The 16,605-nt window shown below is 31.7% G+C and overlaps 3 protein-coding genes across 3 annotated transcripts; all 3 read left to right on the top strand.

Moving 5' to 3' along the window:
* Positions 1-638: 638 nt before the first annotated feature.
* Positions 639-1,849, top strand: LOC119688599. Its single transcript, XM_038103272.1, has 4 exons — positions 639-1,190; positions 1,303-1,389; positions 1,459-1,782; positions 1,844-1,849. The coding sequence occupies exons 1-4, from the start codon at positions 666-668 to the stop codon at positions 1,847-1,849; spliced, it is 942 nt and encodes a 313-aa protein (XP_037959200.1). The 5' UTR covers positions 639-665.
* A 1,320-nt stretch (positions 1,850-3,169) lies between these two features.
* Positions 3,170-4,437, top strand: LOC119689942. The gene is made up of 5 exons (XM_038104890.1): positions 3,170-3,252; positions 3,320-3,626; positions 3,711-3,790; positions 3,903-3,989; positions 4,050-4,437. Exons 1-5 carry the CDS (start codon positions 3,211-3,213, stop codon positions 4,386-4,388), a joined length of 855 nt encoding a protein of 284 aa, XP_037960818.1. The 5' UTR covers positions 3,170-3,210; the 3' UTR covers positions 4,389-4,437.
* A 5,138-nt stretch (positions 4,438-9,575) lies between these two features.
* On the top strand, positions 9,576-10,766 carry LOC119689701. Its single transcript, XM_038104590.1, has 2 exons — positions 9,576-9,707; positions 9,765-10,766. The coding sequence occupies exons 1-2, from the start codon at positions 9,647-9,649 to the stop codon at positions 10,715-10,717; spliced, it is 1,014 nt and encodes a 337-aa protein (XP_037960518.1). The 5' UTR covers positions 9,576-9,646; the 3' UTR covers positions 10,718-10,766.
* Positions 10,767-16,605: the final 5,839 nt, after the last annotated feature.

The raw sequence follows: 16,605 nt of genomic DNA on the forward strand, positions 1-16,605 counted from the left end.
AATTGCTGTCAGAAACTGTTTTTAATTAAATAATTTTTGTTTTCAAATATTTCTTCGGAGGGGTCCTAAGTGCCATTTACCATATGAAGTCCATATTCTTAAAAAAATCAACAAATGAACGATATTCTATTTGATTTAGTATGAGACTTTTGTGGCTTATGCCAAGAGGGAAATACAACATAATCAAACCCCCAACTATTGTGAATATGTCCACTTCTTGCAATAAACATGGCTACAATTTATGGAAAACCCTTTTAGAGGATCTCGGATAACTAACAAAAACTGATGTCTAAGAATTGGAAAAATTTTCAAAGTAAATAATTTATTTACTTATTTATTTACTACGTTAATATAATACAGATAGTACTTGAATCAGGCATAAATATATCTTGGATGTACGATATGAAAGGAATCCAATAAAAAAAAAGAATTATTACTCATATTTCCCAAATATTTTTATATATGTATATTATGTATATTATTAATAAAGAAAATATTGGTCAAAATGACAAGTGTAAATCATGCAATGAAAACTAATTAAAAAAGTAATCATTATGAAAATTAAAATAAATCGAGAGACACTAATCTGTCAAAAGTATGGTATATAGTTTGCTTCAATTTTGTCTTTCATAGCGGTGAGTTGGGATTTGAACGCAAAAAAAGTCATGAATAGAAAATATAAAATCGCGAAAAAATTCAAAATTGAAGACGCACCTTCGAGCAATCTTCATCATTCATTGCAAACTATTGATGTAAAAGGTATAGAAGGTTCAACTTTAGTTAAAAATGAACTTCCGGAGTACGAAATACTCAGTGACATGAAAATGAGTGATAAGAGTGTCGAAAGGCCCTTTCGAAATGATGATGTTAAGGTGGAACATAATTCGCCAAAGTACATCGTAAAACCAAATGAAATTAAAAGAGAAGATTCTGACAATGAATATGAAGATATAAATAGCACTTCGTCAGATTGTGAAATATTAAGTGATATGGATGAGGTGTATAGTGTGTCGTCTTCGGACGATACAATTTCTGAAGATTCTTCTCACTATGAAATGGAAGATAAAATCGAATGCGAATATAAGCTTGAAAATCCAATTTATCTAATTTATCCAATTCATCCAATTTATGATGACATCAATTATTTTGATGACATGTGCTTTACTTCAGGTTTAAAGAATATTGTAGAAGTATGTTTACCATTAATTCCATTCTTCTTAGTAAATTCACATAATTTCCTAATTGTTTACGTGTTTAATTACGACTGCTTATGTGTCATATCTCATTAACTTTTACTTTTAGTATTCGATGGAAGAGTTTGAGAAATGCACTCGTCGTTCGCAGGAAATTGTACTTCAATTCTATAGCTGCATGAAGGGAGATCGAACAGTAAGTCTATAAGTCTATAAAGATCAAATTTTGCAACCAAACGAATAATTTAATTTATGATAATCTTAGCGAATCCCTTCTTTATATGACAAGAGCTGTTCTTTGATTTTTGATTCACAAAAATTTGATGGTGTATTCTCCATTGCGTATTTTTACTTAAATCTGCCAAAAACTGAATATCAAATACTCCGAGTAGTATGCAAATTAACAAATGAAGTCATTACATTGTGCGGTTTTGCGTACGAGGTTAGAGTTACTGGTACACTCGAAATTGGAGAGGAGGCTTCCAAATGGTTCCGTCATAGATTCATAATTGCTGAGTACGAAGATAGATGTAGAATCGTTTATGAAGAATTAGTATACTTCAATCCTGTACTCATACCAAGAATTAAGGTATGTTCGCTAGCAAAATAGCATTATTATAGAATGATTTAATGGTGTTTTTATATCTTAGTCTTAAGTTTGATATTCTAAATATTTCTATTTTATGTGACACTATATGTGGAACTACCATATTATATACACTTACAATTCAATTATATTCTCCTTTATACTGAGACTAGTACAACTTTAGTATTATTGCTCTTGTTACTGTTAAGTTGAGTTGAGTTGAGTTGAGCGCTGGTTCAGCGCTGGCATTTCGACTACATCCTTAGCGAGAGATCCAACTATTAATATAGATTGTTTGAAATTCAATTTTGTGATATATTTTTAATTATCTTAATTATTTACATTTAAAGAACTTTATCTACATTTGAAATGAAGCTCCGAACATGATTAGATTTCTTCATGACTATCTGATTGTTATGTCCAAATGTCTCTTGTCTGCTATTGGAATATATAGTGTTCTGGCGACAATGCTCCATCAAAATTAGTGATTACTTGGTAGTTTGCGTTACTTGCAGGTCCCTTATTTTCTTCTTAGTTAAGAAGTAATTCTGTTTCCACAATATTTACATTGATATTTTTTATGAACTTAAGCTTTTTACTTCAAATGCACTACATATGTATCTGTGAAGGAACAAATCCCTTTTTCTTATCACATTTTTAGTGGAAGCTGTAGCGACAGCAGATCATATAATGTGGAGTGAAATGTAAATTTTACTTCGGTTAAGAACTATGGACGAACTTCGGATTTGTCACTGTACGCCAGAGTCTAAAAGGCGTGAACTGATCAGTAGCAATGTAACGATAGTTGTTTGAATAGGAAAAATTTATCATTTATGAAAATTATTGCAGAGAGAAGAGGATACGAACTTAACATATTAGTTATTAAAAAAAAAATAATTTTTATTTATACTTTCAAAGTTTTCGAGTTGTTTTAAAAAAAACTCACTTTTTTCTTACATTATTCAAATACTGTATTATGTGATTACATATAGCGCCTAGAATTGCGATAACTTTCTCATGTGTATAAAATTTAAAAGCGCTTATAGGTCATATATCTCACAAGAAGTTCATTTTTTAATTTGAACTTCTTTTATAAAATGAAGTTTATCTCGGGAGTTTTAGACATATAGACATATCTCCGGATGTGTGAATGACCGAGTCTGAAATGTTGTGCGTTTTGAAAGTAATTAATAGAACATTTCGGTTGTACTTAAAATCTACTAGATACCACCAGATGAATATTTGGCGGTATCTGAAACAATTGTATGACTCTATTGAATAGAATCAAATTATTGGATATAAAAACTTCTTCAGTGTTACAACTTTTACAAGCATAATAATTCAATACTAATATTCTATTGCAATATATTTCGTAAATATTTTTAGTTAACGTTCACACAATTTGAAGAATCTTTACTAAAATCAAATAATATGGTGTTCCGTTTTTATGCCTCGTTTAACAAACACCCAATGGTTAGTAATTTTATCTCAAATTCTTTCATTTCTTACTAACATTTATTATTTTATTATTAATATTTAGCAGGTTGTAGACTATTATCACAAGAAAGCGTTTGTTGCCTTTGATTACACACTTTACCACGGTAAAATCAAGTTCACTTCTTTATATGCAAATCTCCCAAGAATGAGATTCTTAGTAGCGCGTATCACTACCTTGGTACCTGACGAATGGGATGGATTAAAACATATAATAGTTGTGCGCGGTACAGTTCGTGTCTTAGGAAACGAAGATAATGAACAGTGGTTTGAGCAAATTTTTTCTGTGTACTACATCCATACAAGCTTTTCGATTACTAGTAGCCGATTTAAATATAGTGACCCAATACAAGGTAGTTACCAAGTCTCTATACAAAATATATTCAAACACTGAATTACATCAATTTCAATTTCAAATTGAATTTTATATTTTGTAGATGTTGCTCCTGCTGTTAAAGAATATTCAGATATGTACTCAGATAGTGCTGAACAAGTCCAGTTCGAACGTCTATATGGGGTAATCTTAAAATCATATTTATAATTTAAATATTTAAATAGTTTATAAAATCTTCAATCATCCTAAATTTTTGAATAAACTTCATATATGGTATTGTTAATTGTGTTTATAGCCAAAATTTGAGAAGTGGGCGAAGTGTGTACGTCGATCAGACATATATGTTTTTATGTTCTATAAATTTATGGACGAGGATCGTGAGGTAAATTCTTAAATATTAATATTTTTATTCATTAATTATATTTGTATCTTATTTTTGTAGCGTCTCTTTAATTGTTACAATGAGACCTCAACTCTTAAATTTCTTGAGAAAACCTACAGGGGTTTACACTCCATTAAGACTTTTTATTATAGTATTGCCTCTACAAAGCATAAGATCAAGCACATTGCTGTGGAATTCATACCTGAAGTGGTGGTAGAAGGTGCTCTGTGTTACTCAATCGATGTGCTAGGGATTGTCACGTTTGATAAAGATACTTATAAGTGGTTTAAGCAAAATCTGCTAGTGTTGTTCTATGAGACGCGTTTTAACATACGCAGAGACTGTTTTCAATATTATTATCATGTGCGTGAAAATCCGAAAAAAATTGTGGCAGATTAAATATAAAACCTAACTTATTTCCTTAATGTTAAGCACAATTATGAGAAAACAAGCAACGAAATTAATTCATTCAATAAATTTTGTGTTTAATAAAATCAAATTTCGGGGTCTTGCAAATTCTTAAAATGTGTTTCAATAGCTTTGTATAAAATGATATAATCCTTAGCATTCCTGAGCAATGCAAACCATAACTCTTCTCCATTCCATCGCTATTGACATTTTTCTTCCAGATTTCAACATCTTTTCTAAACAAATCACCATTAACACTATCGATCCACTCACCTCTTGTTTGTGCAAATAACCGTCTATTGTCCAATTTGCCAAAACAGATTATATTTATTTCAACGCCTTAATTACTTTTTGCTACATGGTCTGCCCACCATACCCAATACAATTTGATTTGTGTACTTAGTATAGCATAATTCACAACACAGAAAATAATGTAAGGGGCGCAGTCTTATATATAATGTACATATATATTAAAAGTTTTTTTTATAATGTTTTTCTGAACTCAAAACTAATTCAAATTTGATAGAGGTTTTATACGAGCTAGTATATTAATTGACGCTTTATTTGTGTATGAAAAACCATGCGAAGCTCGAAATCCTGAAATATTTTCAATATATATCCGTGTTTTATATAGCGGTTTTGCACTATATTCAATATTTTCTGAGGTTTTGTCTAAAATTTTTTACATCATGCTTTGCGAATTTGTAGATGTTCGAACCATCTCCCAAACTTTTCGTGTGACTACAACTCCCATTCGGTCAACTGCGCCTTTTCCATGGGAGGTGGCAAAAAAATTCCATTCTAAGAATTCGGGTTTCTATTCTTCAACCAAACTTGGAATGCTGCTTACAATATATTTATTTTTAGAATATAAATAATTTTGTTAATTAGAAAGTTTGTTATGGGTAAGTTTGTCGCTTAGGGACTTGCAAGGGACTTGATTTTTCTACAAACCCAAGCTACGCAAGTGAAAAGGGTAACTTGTGTATACCAATGAATTGAGTTGATTTCTTTATATTATATCGTCCAGCAGACTTTATTTTTAATAAGCCATTTTTTCCTATACAAACGTATGGGAAGCTGAGATGTTTTCCTGGTTCCTTTTTCCGAAACTTGTTCGCTATAACATTTTCTACAATTTTATTTCGCCATTTTTTGGATCTCTCTGCAGTTGTGAGTACTTGGTATTGTATCTAAAAAACACAAAATCAGTAGGTGACTCTAATTAAGGGAATGTCCCCGTTCGTACATCACTTACTTTCCACCAATGAATTGAGTTGATTTCTTTATATTTTCTGATAATCTTGATTTCAATTAAATTAAACACCAAAAATTAACTTTTAAAAACGATTTACTTTTTTATTACAATTTCATTTACAAATTTTACGTTATATGTAACTTCAATGCTTTGTCTGATTGTATGTTCGAGAACAACATTTATACTCGAATCCGTCATATAGAAAAACTTTTTTTAGAATAAGAAAAACCATATTGAATATCGAAATAAATTAAAATTAGACGATCAATCAAAACTATTAAAAATTTTTAATTATAACGCAAATTTATAAAAAAATTAAGTTTGAAATACAAAGGTTGAAATATAAATAAATGCATAGAGTCAAAAACAAAACAAATTTGCACAAGAAAAAAATTTCAGTTTTGGTAGACCTTTATCTGGACTTGCCCATATACGAAATTGGCATTGGAAATGCCCGATGTGACACTCTACGTATCATGCATTTCCGAAATTGGTCCGTAAGAGCCAATTTTGCTGTGTCCGTGACACTCCACATAATACGGCCCTCAACGATAGTGACATGATTCTGTATACCATACCTTTTGACCATGACCAATAAAAAAGCGCAAAAAAGCAAAATTTCGGTGACTATTCGTCATATGGCGGTCACTGTAACGTGGCTTCAACATTAAAACAGGATTAATTCAACAGAATAAAAATTATAAACATTCCTAATGGAATGATAAGAGAAGGTACGTAACTGGAAATATGCTTCAATTATACAAAGGATCATAATTCATAAAAAAAAAATGTTTAAATAAATTTTAACAAATGCATTTTTTTTCGATACCGAAATATTATGACAGGTCCCTGGATTAAAAAACGTAGTGAATAATTTATATTAAAGTAAAATTGAAATCAATTTTGAAAACACTTTACTTACCTTATCAAATAAAATTAGAGCAAACCTAATGAGAATTATAATTACTTTCGGTGTACTCTTTATATATAACGTGACCTTGACTGTGTTAATCGTAATCGTATATCACCTTTTACCAATATAAGCAAGGTAATTACGTTATTTAGTTTCTTATATTAGTTACTGATACAAAAGATTTATAAAAGTTTTATAATAAATTAGTTTCTAGAATGAAATATTTTTATGTTTAGTGAAACAAATTCTTCGGCTGACCATATAGTTGTTTCTAATATTGCCAAATGTTCAGCATTTGCACTCGTTTACTCATTTCATTTTACATTCAGCAGTTGGTAAACGATCAATTATTCTAAATTGATAAATCTTAATCTGAACATATAATGCCCTGGATTATTCTTCATGAATATGAAACGAACAGCTTTATATATTTGTATATTGTTTTGGTGCATCTTTTAGTTGTAATATTCAAAACATACTTTTCCTGGATTTTTGTTTGTTTACAGATTAAATGGTGTATGGATGTCGGCAATTCTAGAATAAGTTTTGAGTAGAGTCCATGGCTTTCGACATGAACGCATAGTTCATGCTTACTTGCTATTAACCATAAAATCATAATGCAGTTAATAGATATATCAATATACCGCGACGATTAACGCTCTCATTGGAATTCCTGGGAAATCCGCCTTCACCAATAGAAGCTATACGTTTGGGTGTAGGGTCATCAATGGTGATAAGCGTGGCTTATCTAACACCGTTACTGTGTTTCAGGTTTTAACTACAACTATGACGTTACTTCCATTGAAAATGTTAACTAGTCAGGACAATACTATATTCTCTGTCAGTGCTGATTCTCCTGGCACTAGATTTATACCTCCTGTCAGGTGCTACAAGTAAAACTCACTGACTTCAAACCGTATCTGGTGGCGCCTGTTGAATTCCGGTTGCCTCTTACGACAGGCATGCCTCACCAGGAGAATATTTTAGCCCCTTTTGTTTCGGCAAAGATTAATTATGGAATGTGAAAAATAACAATACATAAGTGATATTGTTTGTGGTTTGGATGAATATAAGCAATCTGTCTTATAAAATATCTTTACGTTATACCACAATTTATGAGCTTATTTTATCTTATTATTTATTATTATTTGACTTAGAACTTAGCAAATCTATTTCCTTCAGTTGTGCTCCCGAGAAGCTTTGGAAATTCTCGACTGTGATATAATTAGGATATAAATGAACCACTAGCGCCTTAAACAGTGTATATAAATTGCACTTGCCACTTGCCTATTTATACGATCATTTCTTATTCTGTCACATCTAGTTTTCTCCTATGAATTCTTTATTAAACTGTTTATTAAAGGTACTTTGTTGGCTACCATTCTGTTAAGTGTAGTACACCCAGTTAAAAAACTGTTGTATACTATTGCATAGTATAGTGTATAGTGAATTAATATAAAATTAATGTATGTCATTCTTTTGTTTTACTACAGAGTGAGTACTATTCTACTCCTGCTCAATCCTACACAGTCGGTTAAGGTTGCCATTGTATTAAAAAAAATATTACATATGTCTTTATTTTATGTATTTTGATATTCATTGTTGTCCATGATATAGAACAGGGACAGTAATCCACTGTTTGGGTCTTCCAAAGTAAACAGAATCCGACAAAAGTTATCCGCGAATGGAGCAAATCTAAGCAAATGGTCGGATGTGTTTTCAGAAACAACAGTCATGTCACAAATGTACCACTTGAACAACATAAAACGGTCAATTCTTAGTAGTACGCAACTTTGTCGAAAGTCTTCAGAGAATTAACAGCTCTAACAAAATAGTTATTAAGCACACAAAATATCGAATTGATAGGTCATCCACCTTACTGTCCCGACTTGGCATTTTCTTACTCAATAACAATAAGAAAAAAATTCTTGGCGGTCGTTTTCGTACGCCCGAACATACCACCTTATTTAGACATTTAATACCCTGGTTTTAGACATTCAAGTTTAGAATGGTAAAACTGTTTCAAGAATTGGTCAGTCGATTTACCAACATATATTGATCATGCAGAATATTTTGAAAAACAATAACCAAGAACCATTTTCACTGATTAACTACTGCGTTTTCATTGCTAGGCGCAAGACTTAAAAGCCCACCCTCATACAACCAATTCGGTTAAAAAATATTAATTTCATAGTTGCTGCGTATTTACATCAAAGACAGAAATTTTTACTAAAATCTTCATTATTATAATCTGTAGTTTGTTACTATTATTATTCTTATTTTACATATATTCATAACATTCCTACAACAAACAATCTCACGGAACACCTACAAATCGTTAACAGGGTCGAAAACGCCACATGTATGAGCCATGCAATTCACCACAAAGACCTACTACTCAATTTTCTAGAGATATACCCTAGGCAACAAGAGGCACAAAAGTCTAGGTGCACACTTTCAAAAGCTTCCTCCGGAAGAACCGATTCGTTTCCTCGATATACTAAACTTCTAAATACATGGGCGCACAATAGGTCAAGCTGGTCGCAGTTCATAAAGGCTTAACAACCTAAAGTCAAATTTCACAACAGCCGTTCAGTTCGGAAACAAAATTCAAAATTAAAGGTGTTTGCGTTCGAAACAAAAGATCTTGCCTAAATGTAACCATTATAGACGCTTAGTAAGATCAAATAAAAACAAAGTACACATTAGAAATTTCAAATTCTTCAGATTATACAAAACTACAGTCAATAAAAATTAACTAAAATTCTTGAAACATTAATCACGTATGTTTTGCTTGAAATGTTCAGTTGAGTTTATTTTTTTTTATCATTGGTTAACATTCGTACACATAATACCGAACTCAATCAAACTTTCTTAAAGTTAGACGTTCATCTCTCTACAGAAAGGCAAGTATTGACATGGTCGCCTTATTAAAGATGTCTTTCTAAAGTCTCTTTAAAGACATGTCAGTTGAAACTAACTAAAATAATTTCATACTTTCAGTTCTAAAACCTGTATGATATCGGCTGTTCAGCTTTGATATACATTCCTAAACGTTGAGTCTTAAACCTTTAGACAATGGATCTTCACGCCGACAAAAAGTTTGATATGCTAACACCAACTGTGGAAGAGTCCCAAGGTGAAATCATTTATTTCAACATAACTGTAACTTCAAATAATTAATCTGTCTTTAAAGGTGCACAGCCTCAAATACCAAAAGCAGATGCTTTCACCGAGCTGACTTATCCGTTAACTCATCAGATTCTAAAAACATCTATTACGGCTCCGGAAGAAGTGTCGCACTCTCAGACAGAGATTCAACACGACAATTCTGGTCGTTCCAAGACACATCCTATTGACATTGAGGCGTTAAGTGACAGCCCTGTATCTTTGCATCAAGTTGAAAAACATGTTGAAAATGCTGACGCATGTCGTGAAGTAGGTGGTGCCATTAAAGAAATCAATTCCATGAATGAAGACAATAAACCAGATAGTGAAGCGGCTCTTAAAATTAATTCATCAACTTGTCAGTCATTAATCTGTGACGAAATTCAAACGGTAATCAAAAACTATCAACAAAGCCAACTGGAAAACTATGTTGATAGTGGTTCGATGCAGATGATTAATGGTTTATTTGAGAAAGGCTTACAATCGTTGGCTGAAAGTTGTCAGGAATTTTTTTCTATATCTGACGAGGCGTTTAAGAAAAAATCTACAGAAATAATTAAGGACAACTCTGCATCTGAGGGAGATTTCGGCGCTTTGAAACAGTCTGAGCAATCTGATTTAATAATTGATAAAGTTTTAAATAAGCAATCTGATAAAAACTGCAATGAAAAAGTTGTAACTGTTCTTAACACGAAGGATGAAGAGGATCCTCAATTGAACTCAATTGAACCAAAAGAAACAAATGGTTTGAAAAACGACCACGGTTCTCAAACTATAATAAATAATGATATTGAGTTAAATGAATTTACTGATGTTGCAGGCAGCTTAACCCGACTAAGACATTATGAAACAACGTTTGAAATATCCAGAGTTGATAAGACTAATAATATAATTGAACATAAATTGTTTAAGTCGGACGACTTAACACTTATTCGAAAACTAGTATTTGATCTGCATACTGGAGTCAGGCTATTTCCCTAAATAATTCTTATTAATACAATATACTATAGCAAAATTATTAATGTACGCATTTGCAAAATATAATAGACATATAATTATATAATTAATATAATTAATATAAATATTCTTTAAATTTGCAAATATCAGGTTATTTATTTTTCCTTTAATTTCATGGAATGTCTTTCCTTTTCAATTTATAATTTGAGGAACTATTGAGACTATTGATTTTTTGAATATGCGTATTTGTTATATCAGTTTTTAAAGTGATCAGTAATTTGCATTGTTTGTAACAAACCTAGAAAGAATATTTAAATAATATAAATAAAAAAAATAAAATAAATTCAAACAGAACACTAGTTTTTTATATTAATTTCATCGACACAATTTTATTTATGTGATCGGAAAAGCAGTTTGTTATAAATCAACTCACTACTGCCGAAGAATATACTATTTCGACTTATGAGCATATGTTTAGCCGACTAACCCATTTTCCGGGAATGAAAATGTGTATTTTGTTAAAAAAAAATCGCATTTTGTGGTTAACAAATACTGATTGTGTATATTACTTATAATTTTGTTCAGTTTTATTTTCGTTATTCAATAAATTATTCAACTTATATGAGATGGATTTGGAAAACCAAATTTGGTTAGAGACCAATTTGTCCACATCCAGACCAAGTTTCAGAGAGTCTGCACAATAGCATGCAATTGTGCAAGATATATAGAAATTGATAATACTTCAATAAACCAATCTAGGAAAATCAATTTTATTTGTAGTCAACCTGTATTAAACCTTTTTCGCCGAGGTACCACAAAAAATTTATTTGTCTGGAATAATGGAAATTTGAGACGAAGCATGTGAGAACTGAAAATGCTCATTGTTCAGCTGACTCTTGTTTAAAGATTTGTGAGTTTTTGTTTTTCCAATTTTTTATTTGTTTAAGATTTTATAATGTTCGAAGTTGTTTTTGGTATTATTTTCTTGTTATTAATTTGTTGTTGCGATTGATTAATTATTATTATGTTGAAGCTATTTGAGTCAGTACACCTAAGCAGTTTTACTTTCTATTAACTCGAAGTATCTTCAAAATCCCTCTTTACGCCTTGACCCCTCATCAGTCGGCAATAATTGATCTCAGATCTGCATACTTCCCCAAGGAGCCTGTAACCATTCTGAGGTTCGTTGATGCGGTGTTGCTATGACTGTCAATTTTTGCAAATAATATCAGGGCTATATCCTTTATAAATATTTTGGTGCACAGCTTTCAGAACGTAATTCCGAACTAAGAATACAAATGTCAAATTAAAGTACGTATTGCCGAGAACACTTAGTAGCCCATTTGCCATTTTCCGACACCTTCCCGAGATGTTAATTTGTTATAAATATTGATTCAAACCGGTACCAAAAGTCTAGTTGCTGCTGGTCTATCCTGCTAAAGAACTTTAACGGTGTCAGAGCTCTGTGTTCCATAACTTATCAGTGAATGCTAAGCTATGAGGTTTTTGCAAATAAAAGTAAAATATAAAGGTACTCACAGACCGGTGATTTGAGAATCTAATAATTCAACCAAAAGTCAATGGATATGGGCATGTCTTATCTTAATAAAAGTAAAATATAAAGGTACTCACAGACCGGTGATTTGATATTCTAATAATGTCTTAACTACGATTGAGATATTTAGCCATTAAAGCTGTTTAATTAACAGATACTACAGCTACAACAATGATTGTGATGTTTTAAATCACATATGGAAATCGTATCGTAGAACCAAAAGCGTGTACCATATTTTTATTAATCAGACACGAACTTTTTCTTATCACCTCGCAATAAATGCAAATGCGTCTAACATACTCCGTATTGTACAATTTTATCTTCCAGTGAGAAAGAGATAACCCACTATATGTTTTCAGCCATTTTAATTTAGATTTCTCATTACTGAAGGCACATGACAGTCGTTTAGAAAATAATAAGAAAATTAGAAAATAATAGACTCACAATGGAACAAATCATTACAATCAATTTCAGTTTTTCGTAATTACTTTGGTAGGCATTTGCTTTCTACATAATACGGTTTCTAGTTCTGAAATGGTTAATGACAGATCTATATAGGTTTATGGTAGAGACCCTATGCTCCACAAGGAGAAGAGGACAACAGTGAGTATGTAAGTAATTAACACAAGGTCCTGAAAGAGAAAAGATGCCAAATGCGTTATTAATATTTTATGAGAAAATCCTTAACTTTTGTTTCAAAAAAATAATGTATGAATTGAATTCGGATCATTATGAGTTAACCCTCTTGACTTCACTCATTCAAGCACTTAATGCTCAATTTTGATTTTTAGGAAAAGTCATATAGAGCCGAAGAGCACCAAAAACGAGCAATTGTACTAGCTACCAGAGATAAAATAAGAAATTTATCAAATAAAACTCAACATTAAACTTAAAATTTCTTGATAATTATTATCAATATTAATAATAGTATTATATCTTAGTGTAGCAAATAGAAACATTAGAATATGCTACAGCAAAATATATAGAAAAAGCAAATTATTTAAGCACAACCAAGAGTTATAGATATATTAGAGGAAGGTACTTTATATCAAAGAACATCACATCCTATGTTATGCACTATTATTGTAATCAATATTAAATTATATTAGTATATCTTAATATAATGTTTTGCATCTTTTAGTAGCTTTAATAGAGTTATCTGTTGACAATGTCTTAATATTTTTGTAATATTTTCTTTTTATCTTACAGTTTACGCCTTTTAAATGCTACCTTACCGATGTATTGTTACTTTGGTAACACTGACTTGCACTATAAGTGGCCCAGCTTATGCTAACAGCATATTCAGACCTTTTCGATAGTGCAAAGCTGTTTAGTCTCGTACCATAGCCAGTTCTTTAAGACTATGTTCCAGAATGCTATAAATATTGGCTTGAGATGTTTTTTACAAACAGTTGAAGTTCGCCATACACACAACCTTCCTACAACGATCGTTGAATTTCCCGATGTTATGAAGTAGCAAACATTACTTTGGTATTAGAAGTTGCCTTAGTGAGTTGCCCTATTGTACCGAACGCATAGTTTAATTTCATTAAGCGGTAGTGAACCGTCCCAAATGAACCGCTGCAACATATATGGCTTTTTTTATTTCATTAAATCTACGCCATTGTTTGAAGTTTTTAAATCGTTGACCTTATTTTAATTTGAACACGAAATACCACGCTACATTCATAAATATTCACTACGCAATCCTCGTAAAAATTATATGCCAATGCCTTATAATTGTGGTGATATTTTGGGTTTCGCCTAATACTACGACCCGTAGTGTATTTAACTAATTTATAACGCAGGTTACAAGTAATGAATCTTGATACGACACGACATCCACTCTCAAACCCGCCATATCGCCTGCAGTAGCAATACTGCCCCATTACGAAGTGGGTTGTTCGGACCAGAACTGTTTTGGTCTAGCCGGGGTCTGTTGTGGGGTGATATTAAAAGGTGCGCTTCAGTCAAAGGCCACTTTTTCATGGACACTTAGAATAATTTGCTTATTTTATTATGATTAGCAAGGACAAATGAAAACAGTATATAAAAAAGATGAAGGAATTATAATAAAATAAAATTAAGTTCCAAAAAAAAACGTGTCGAGTTAGGCACAAAGTATGCTGCGTTTTACCACAAAAAAGCAGAAATGAAACGAGAATTATGCAAACTTTGAGGCAACGCCGGAAAATTTAATTAGATTACGGCAAATGAACGTACGTACGCATGTTGGGAAAATTTTTATTTTCCGAAAGCATCTTTTCTTTGTAGTGGGGCAGACAGTGTGAAATTGTTTTTCTAAGACTCGCTTTTTATACAATTTTTTTTTATTTTTTTATGCATGTCCTTTGTAGCTGGAACTGTTGCTATTGGATTAAAGCATAAGACTGAGTTCCATTTTTAAATTATGCTGCTTTTTTGTAACGCTGTTTTGTCCTCATTTTAATTTCCTTAAATACTTTAACTAATTGGATTCCTTAATGTATTTAATGAAAGACAGAGGAAATAATAAACAAAATTGAAAACAGCAAAAACAAAACAACATGAAATGGGGAAGAAAATATATAAAAAATACTCATTATAGACTCTTCATTTTGCTTTGTGAAAATTTGCAGTGATTTCGACAGACAAGTGAGCGTCCTTATTTTTTTATTTGTCCCCAGCCGTACTCTCTATATGAAATGCAGCTGTCGGTTAATCTATTTGTCTGTCCGTCTGAACGTTGTCTCAAAATTGCTCTATTCTGTCTGGCTATTTAACCTTCAGCATAAAACAATGGAGAGTTGAAATAAAGTGCACCCAGTAAAGGACAAAAGAAATGTGCTTCCTTGTATTGTCCTCTCTTTATAGCTCTTATATGTTACTGTATCACTGAAGTGAGTCCATGAACTGCAGCATTGCAAAAACTTTAACGTTGATTGCAGCTTTATTAAAGTTTTAGCATTTCTAGTGGTAGCTAAAAATTTAGGTCAACAAACTGAATGAAAACCCAAGTTGATTTTATGTCGAAATATGGAACATAATATCAACATAAAGAGTTACAGATAAAAATTATTTTTGTCCTATGACAAGAAATCTAACAGAAAATTGAATGTGAGTTCTCTTCATCTTGTAAAAAGCGACTATACAGTTCAAAATGTGCAAAACTGTTTGAACAGATTTACTGAATATAAGCGATATGGAGTAAGTATGTCGAAAAATAGTACAGAAATTCGAAAAAAATTCGAAAAAATAACAATTTACAATAATTAACACAATTAACAGTATAAAACAGTGGTTTATAAAAGCTTTGTTAATACATTAACTAAATAAATTACAAAAACTCTAAATTCAAATAATGAAGGTTGGCTTCATGTGCTGAAATGCAAATCCACAGTTTAAAGTTCACAGATTTCAATTTCTAACACTATATATATAAAGGTTTGTTGTTGTTGGATCCCATCCCCCATCATTTAACTAAATCTCAAAAAGATGCTCATGCTGAATAATGCGCCGTGCATACAAATGCTCAACAAGTATGATGATAGTGCTTCAAAAAACGTATACGCATGTAAGATTGTAACAGGTGACGAATTATGGATCTATACATAAGAGCCGGAACGTAAACAACAGTCGACCATTCGAAACAAATGGTTGCTTGGTTTTTGGAATACTGATCATTTGCCAACTATACTAACGTCATCATTACAGACTCGTAAACAGTCAATTTCGAATGGGATGCCACCATTTGATTATCGGAAGTCAACAGTGAAGTGCGAAAAACAAACAAGCGCCATCGGATTATTCTCCATCTCCATCAAGACAATGCGAGTGCTCATACAACTCGTCGAACAATCGACTACAACTATTTGAAGATTAAAAAAATCGAATTGTTGGGTCAATCGCCGTACAATCCTGATTGGGCACCCAATGACTTCTTCATGTTCCCGAACGTCAAGAACAAGAATAAATTGCGTGATCAACGATTTTTGTCGGCGAAAGCAACAACAAAGTCAAACAACAAATGTTTTGAAGGTGTCTGAAGAAGATGGGAAAAAATACTTCGACAAGTGGTTCGAATGCATGTAAAAGTGTATTAATCATAAAGGATAATAGTTTGAGAAACAAACAAGCAATTTTCAACGACAAGTCAGTACTTCTTTATTATTAGGCTAAAAATATAAATAGTAATGTTTATTCAAAGTGAATTTAAGCAATCAAGAATTGGCAAATCAAGAAGCGAAGAATTGAACCCATAGATGTTTCTAATAACCGCTGATGATTGATATACGAATCAGCTGTATAGTCAGCCATGAAATTCAGTTGATTAAAAATTTGAAGAAAATTTTTTTTTTGAACATTTATTTGGATGGGA

The sequence above is a fragment of the Teleopsis dalmanni genome, chromosome X, assembly GCF_002237135.1.
Source record: "Teleopsis dalmanni isolate 2A chromosome X, ASM223713v2, whole genome shotgun sequence".
NCBI lineage: Eukaryota > Metazoa > Arthropoda > Insecta > Diptera > Diopsidae > Teleopsis > Teleopsis dalmanni.

Coding starts and splice junctions, on each gene's coding strand:
- LOC119688599 (XM_038103272.1), top strand. CDS start 666: ATGAATAGAAAATATAAAATCGCGAAAAAATTCAAAATTGAAGACGCA. Junction 1,191..1,302: donor GTTTAAAGAATATTGTAGAA/GTATGTTTACCA, acceptor TTTTACTTTTAG/TATTCGATGGAAGAGTTTGA. Junction 1,390..1,458: donor GCATGAAGGGAGATCGAACA/GTAAGTCTATAA, acceptor TGATAATCTTAG/CGAATCCCTTCTTTATATGA.
- LOC119689942 (XM_038104890.1), top strand. CDS start 3,211: ATGGTGTTCCGTTTTTATGCCTCGTTTAACAAACACCCAATG. Junction 3,253..3,319: donor CGTTTAACAAACACCCAATG/GTTAGTAATTTT, acceptor ATTAATATTTAG/CAGGTTGTAGACTATTATCA. Junction 3,990..4,049: donor TTATGGACGAGGATCGTGAG/GTAAATTCTTAA, acceptor TTATTTTTGTAG/CGTCTCTTTAATTGTTACAA.
- LOC119689701 (XM_038104590.1), top strand. CDS start 9,647: ATGGATCTTCACGCCGACAAAAAGTTTGATATGCTAACACCAACTGTG. Junction 9,708..9,764: donor AACTGTGGAAGAGTCCCAAG/GTGAAATCATTT, acceptor CTGTCTTTAAAG/GTGCACAGCCTCAAATACCA.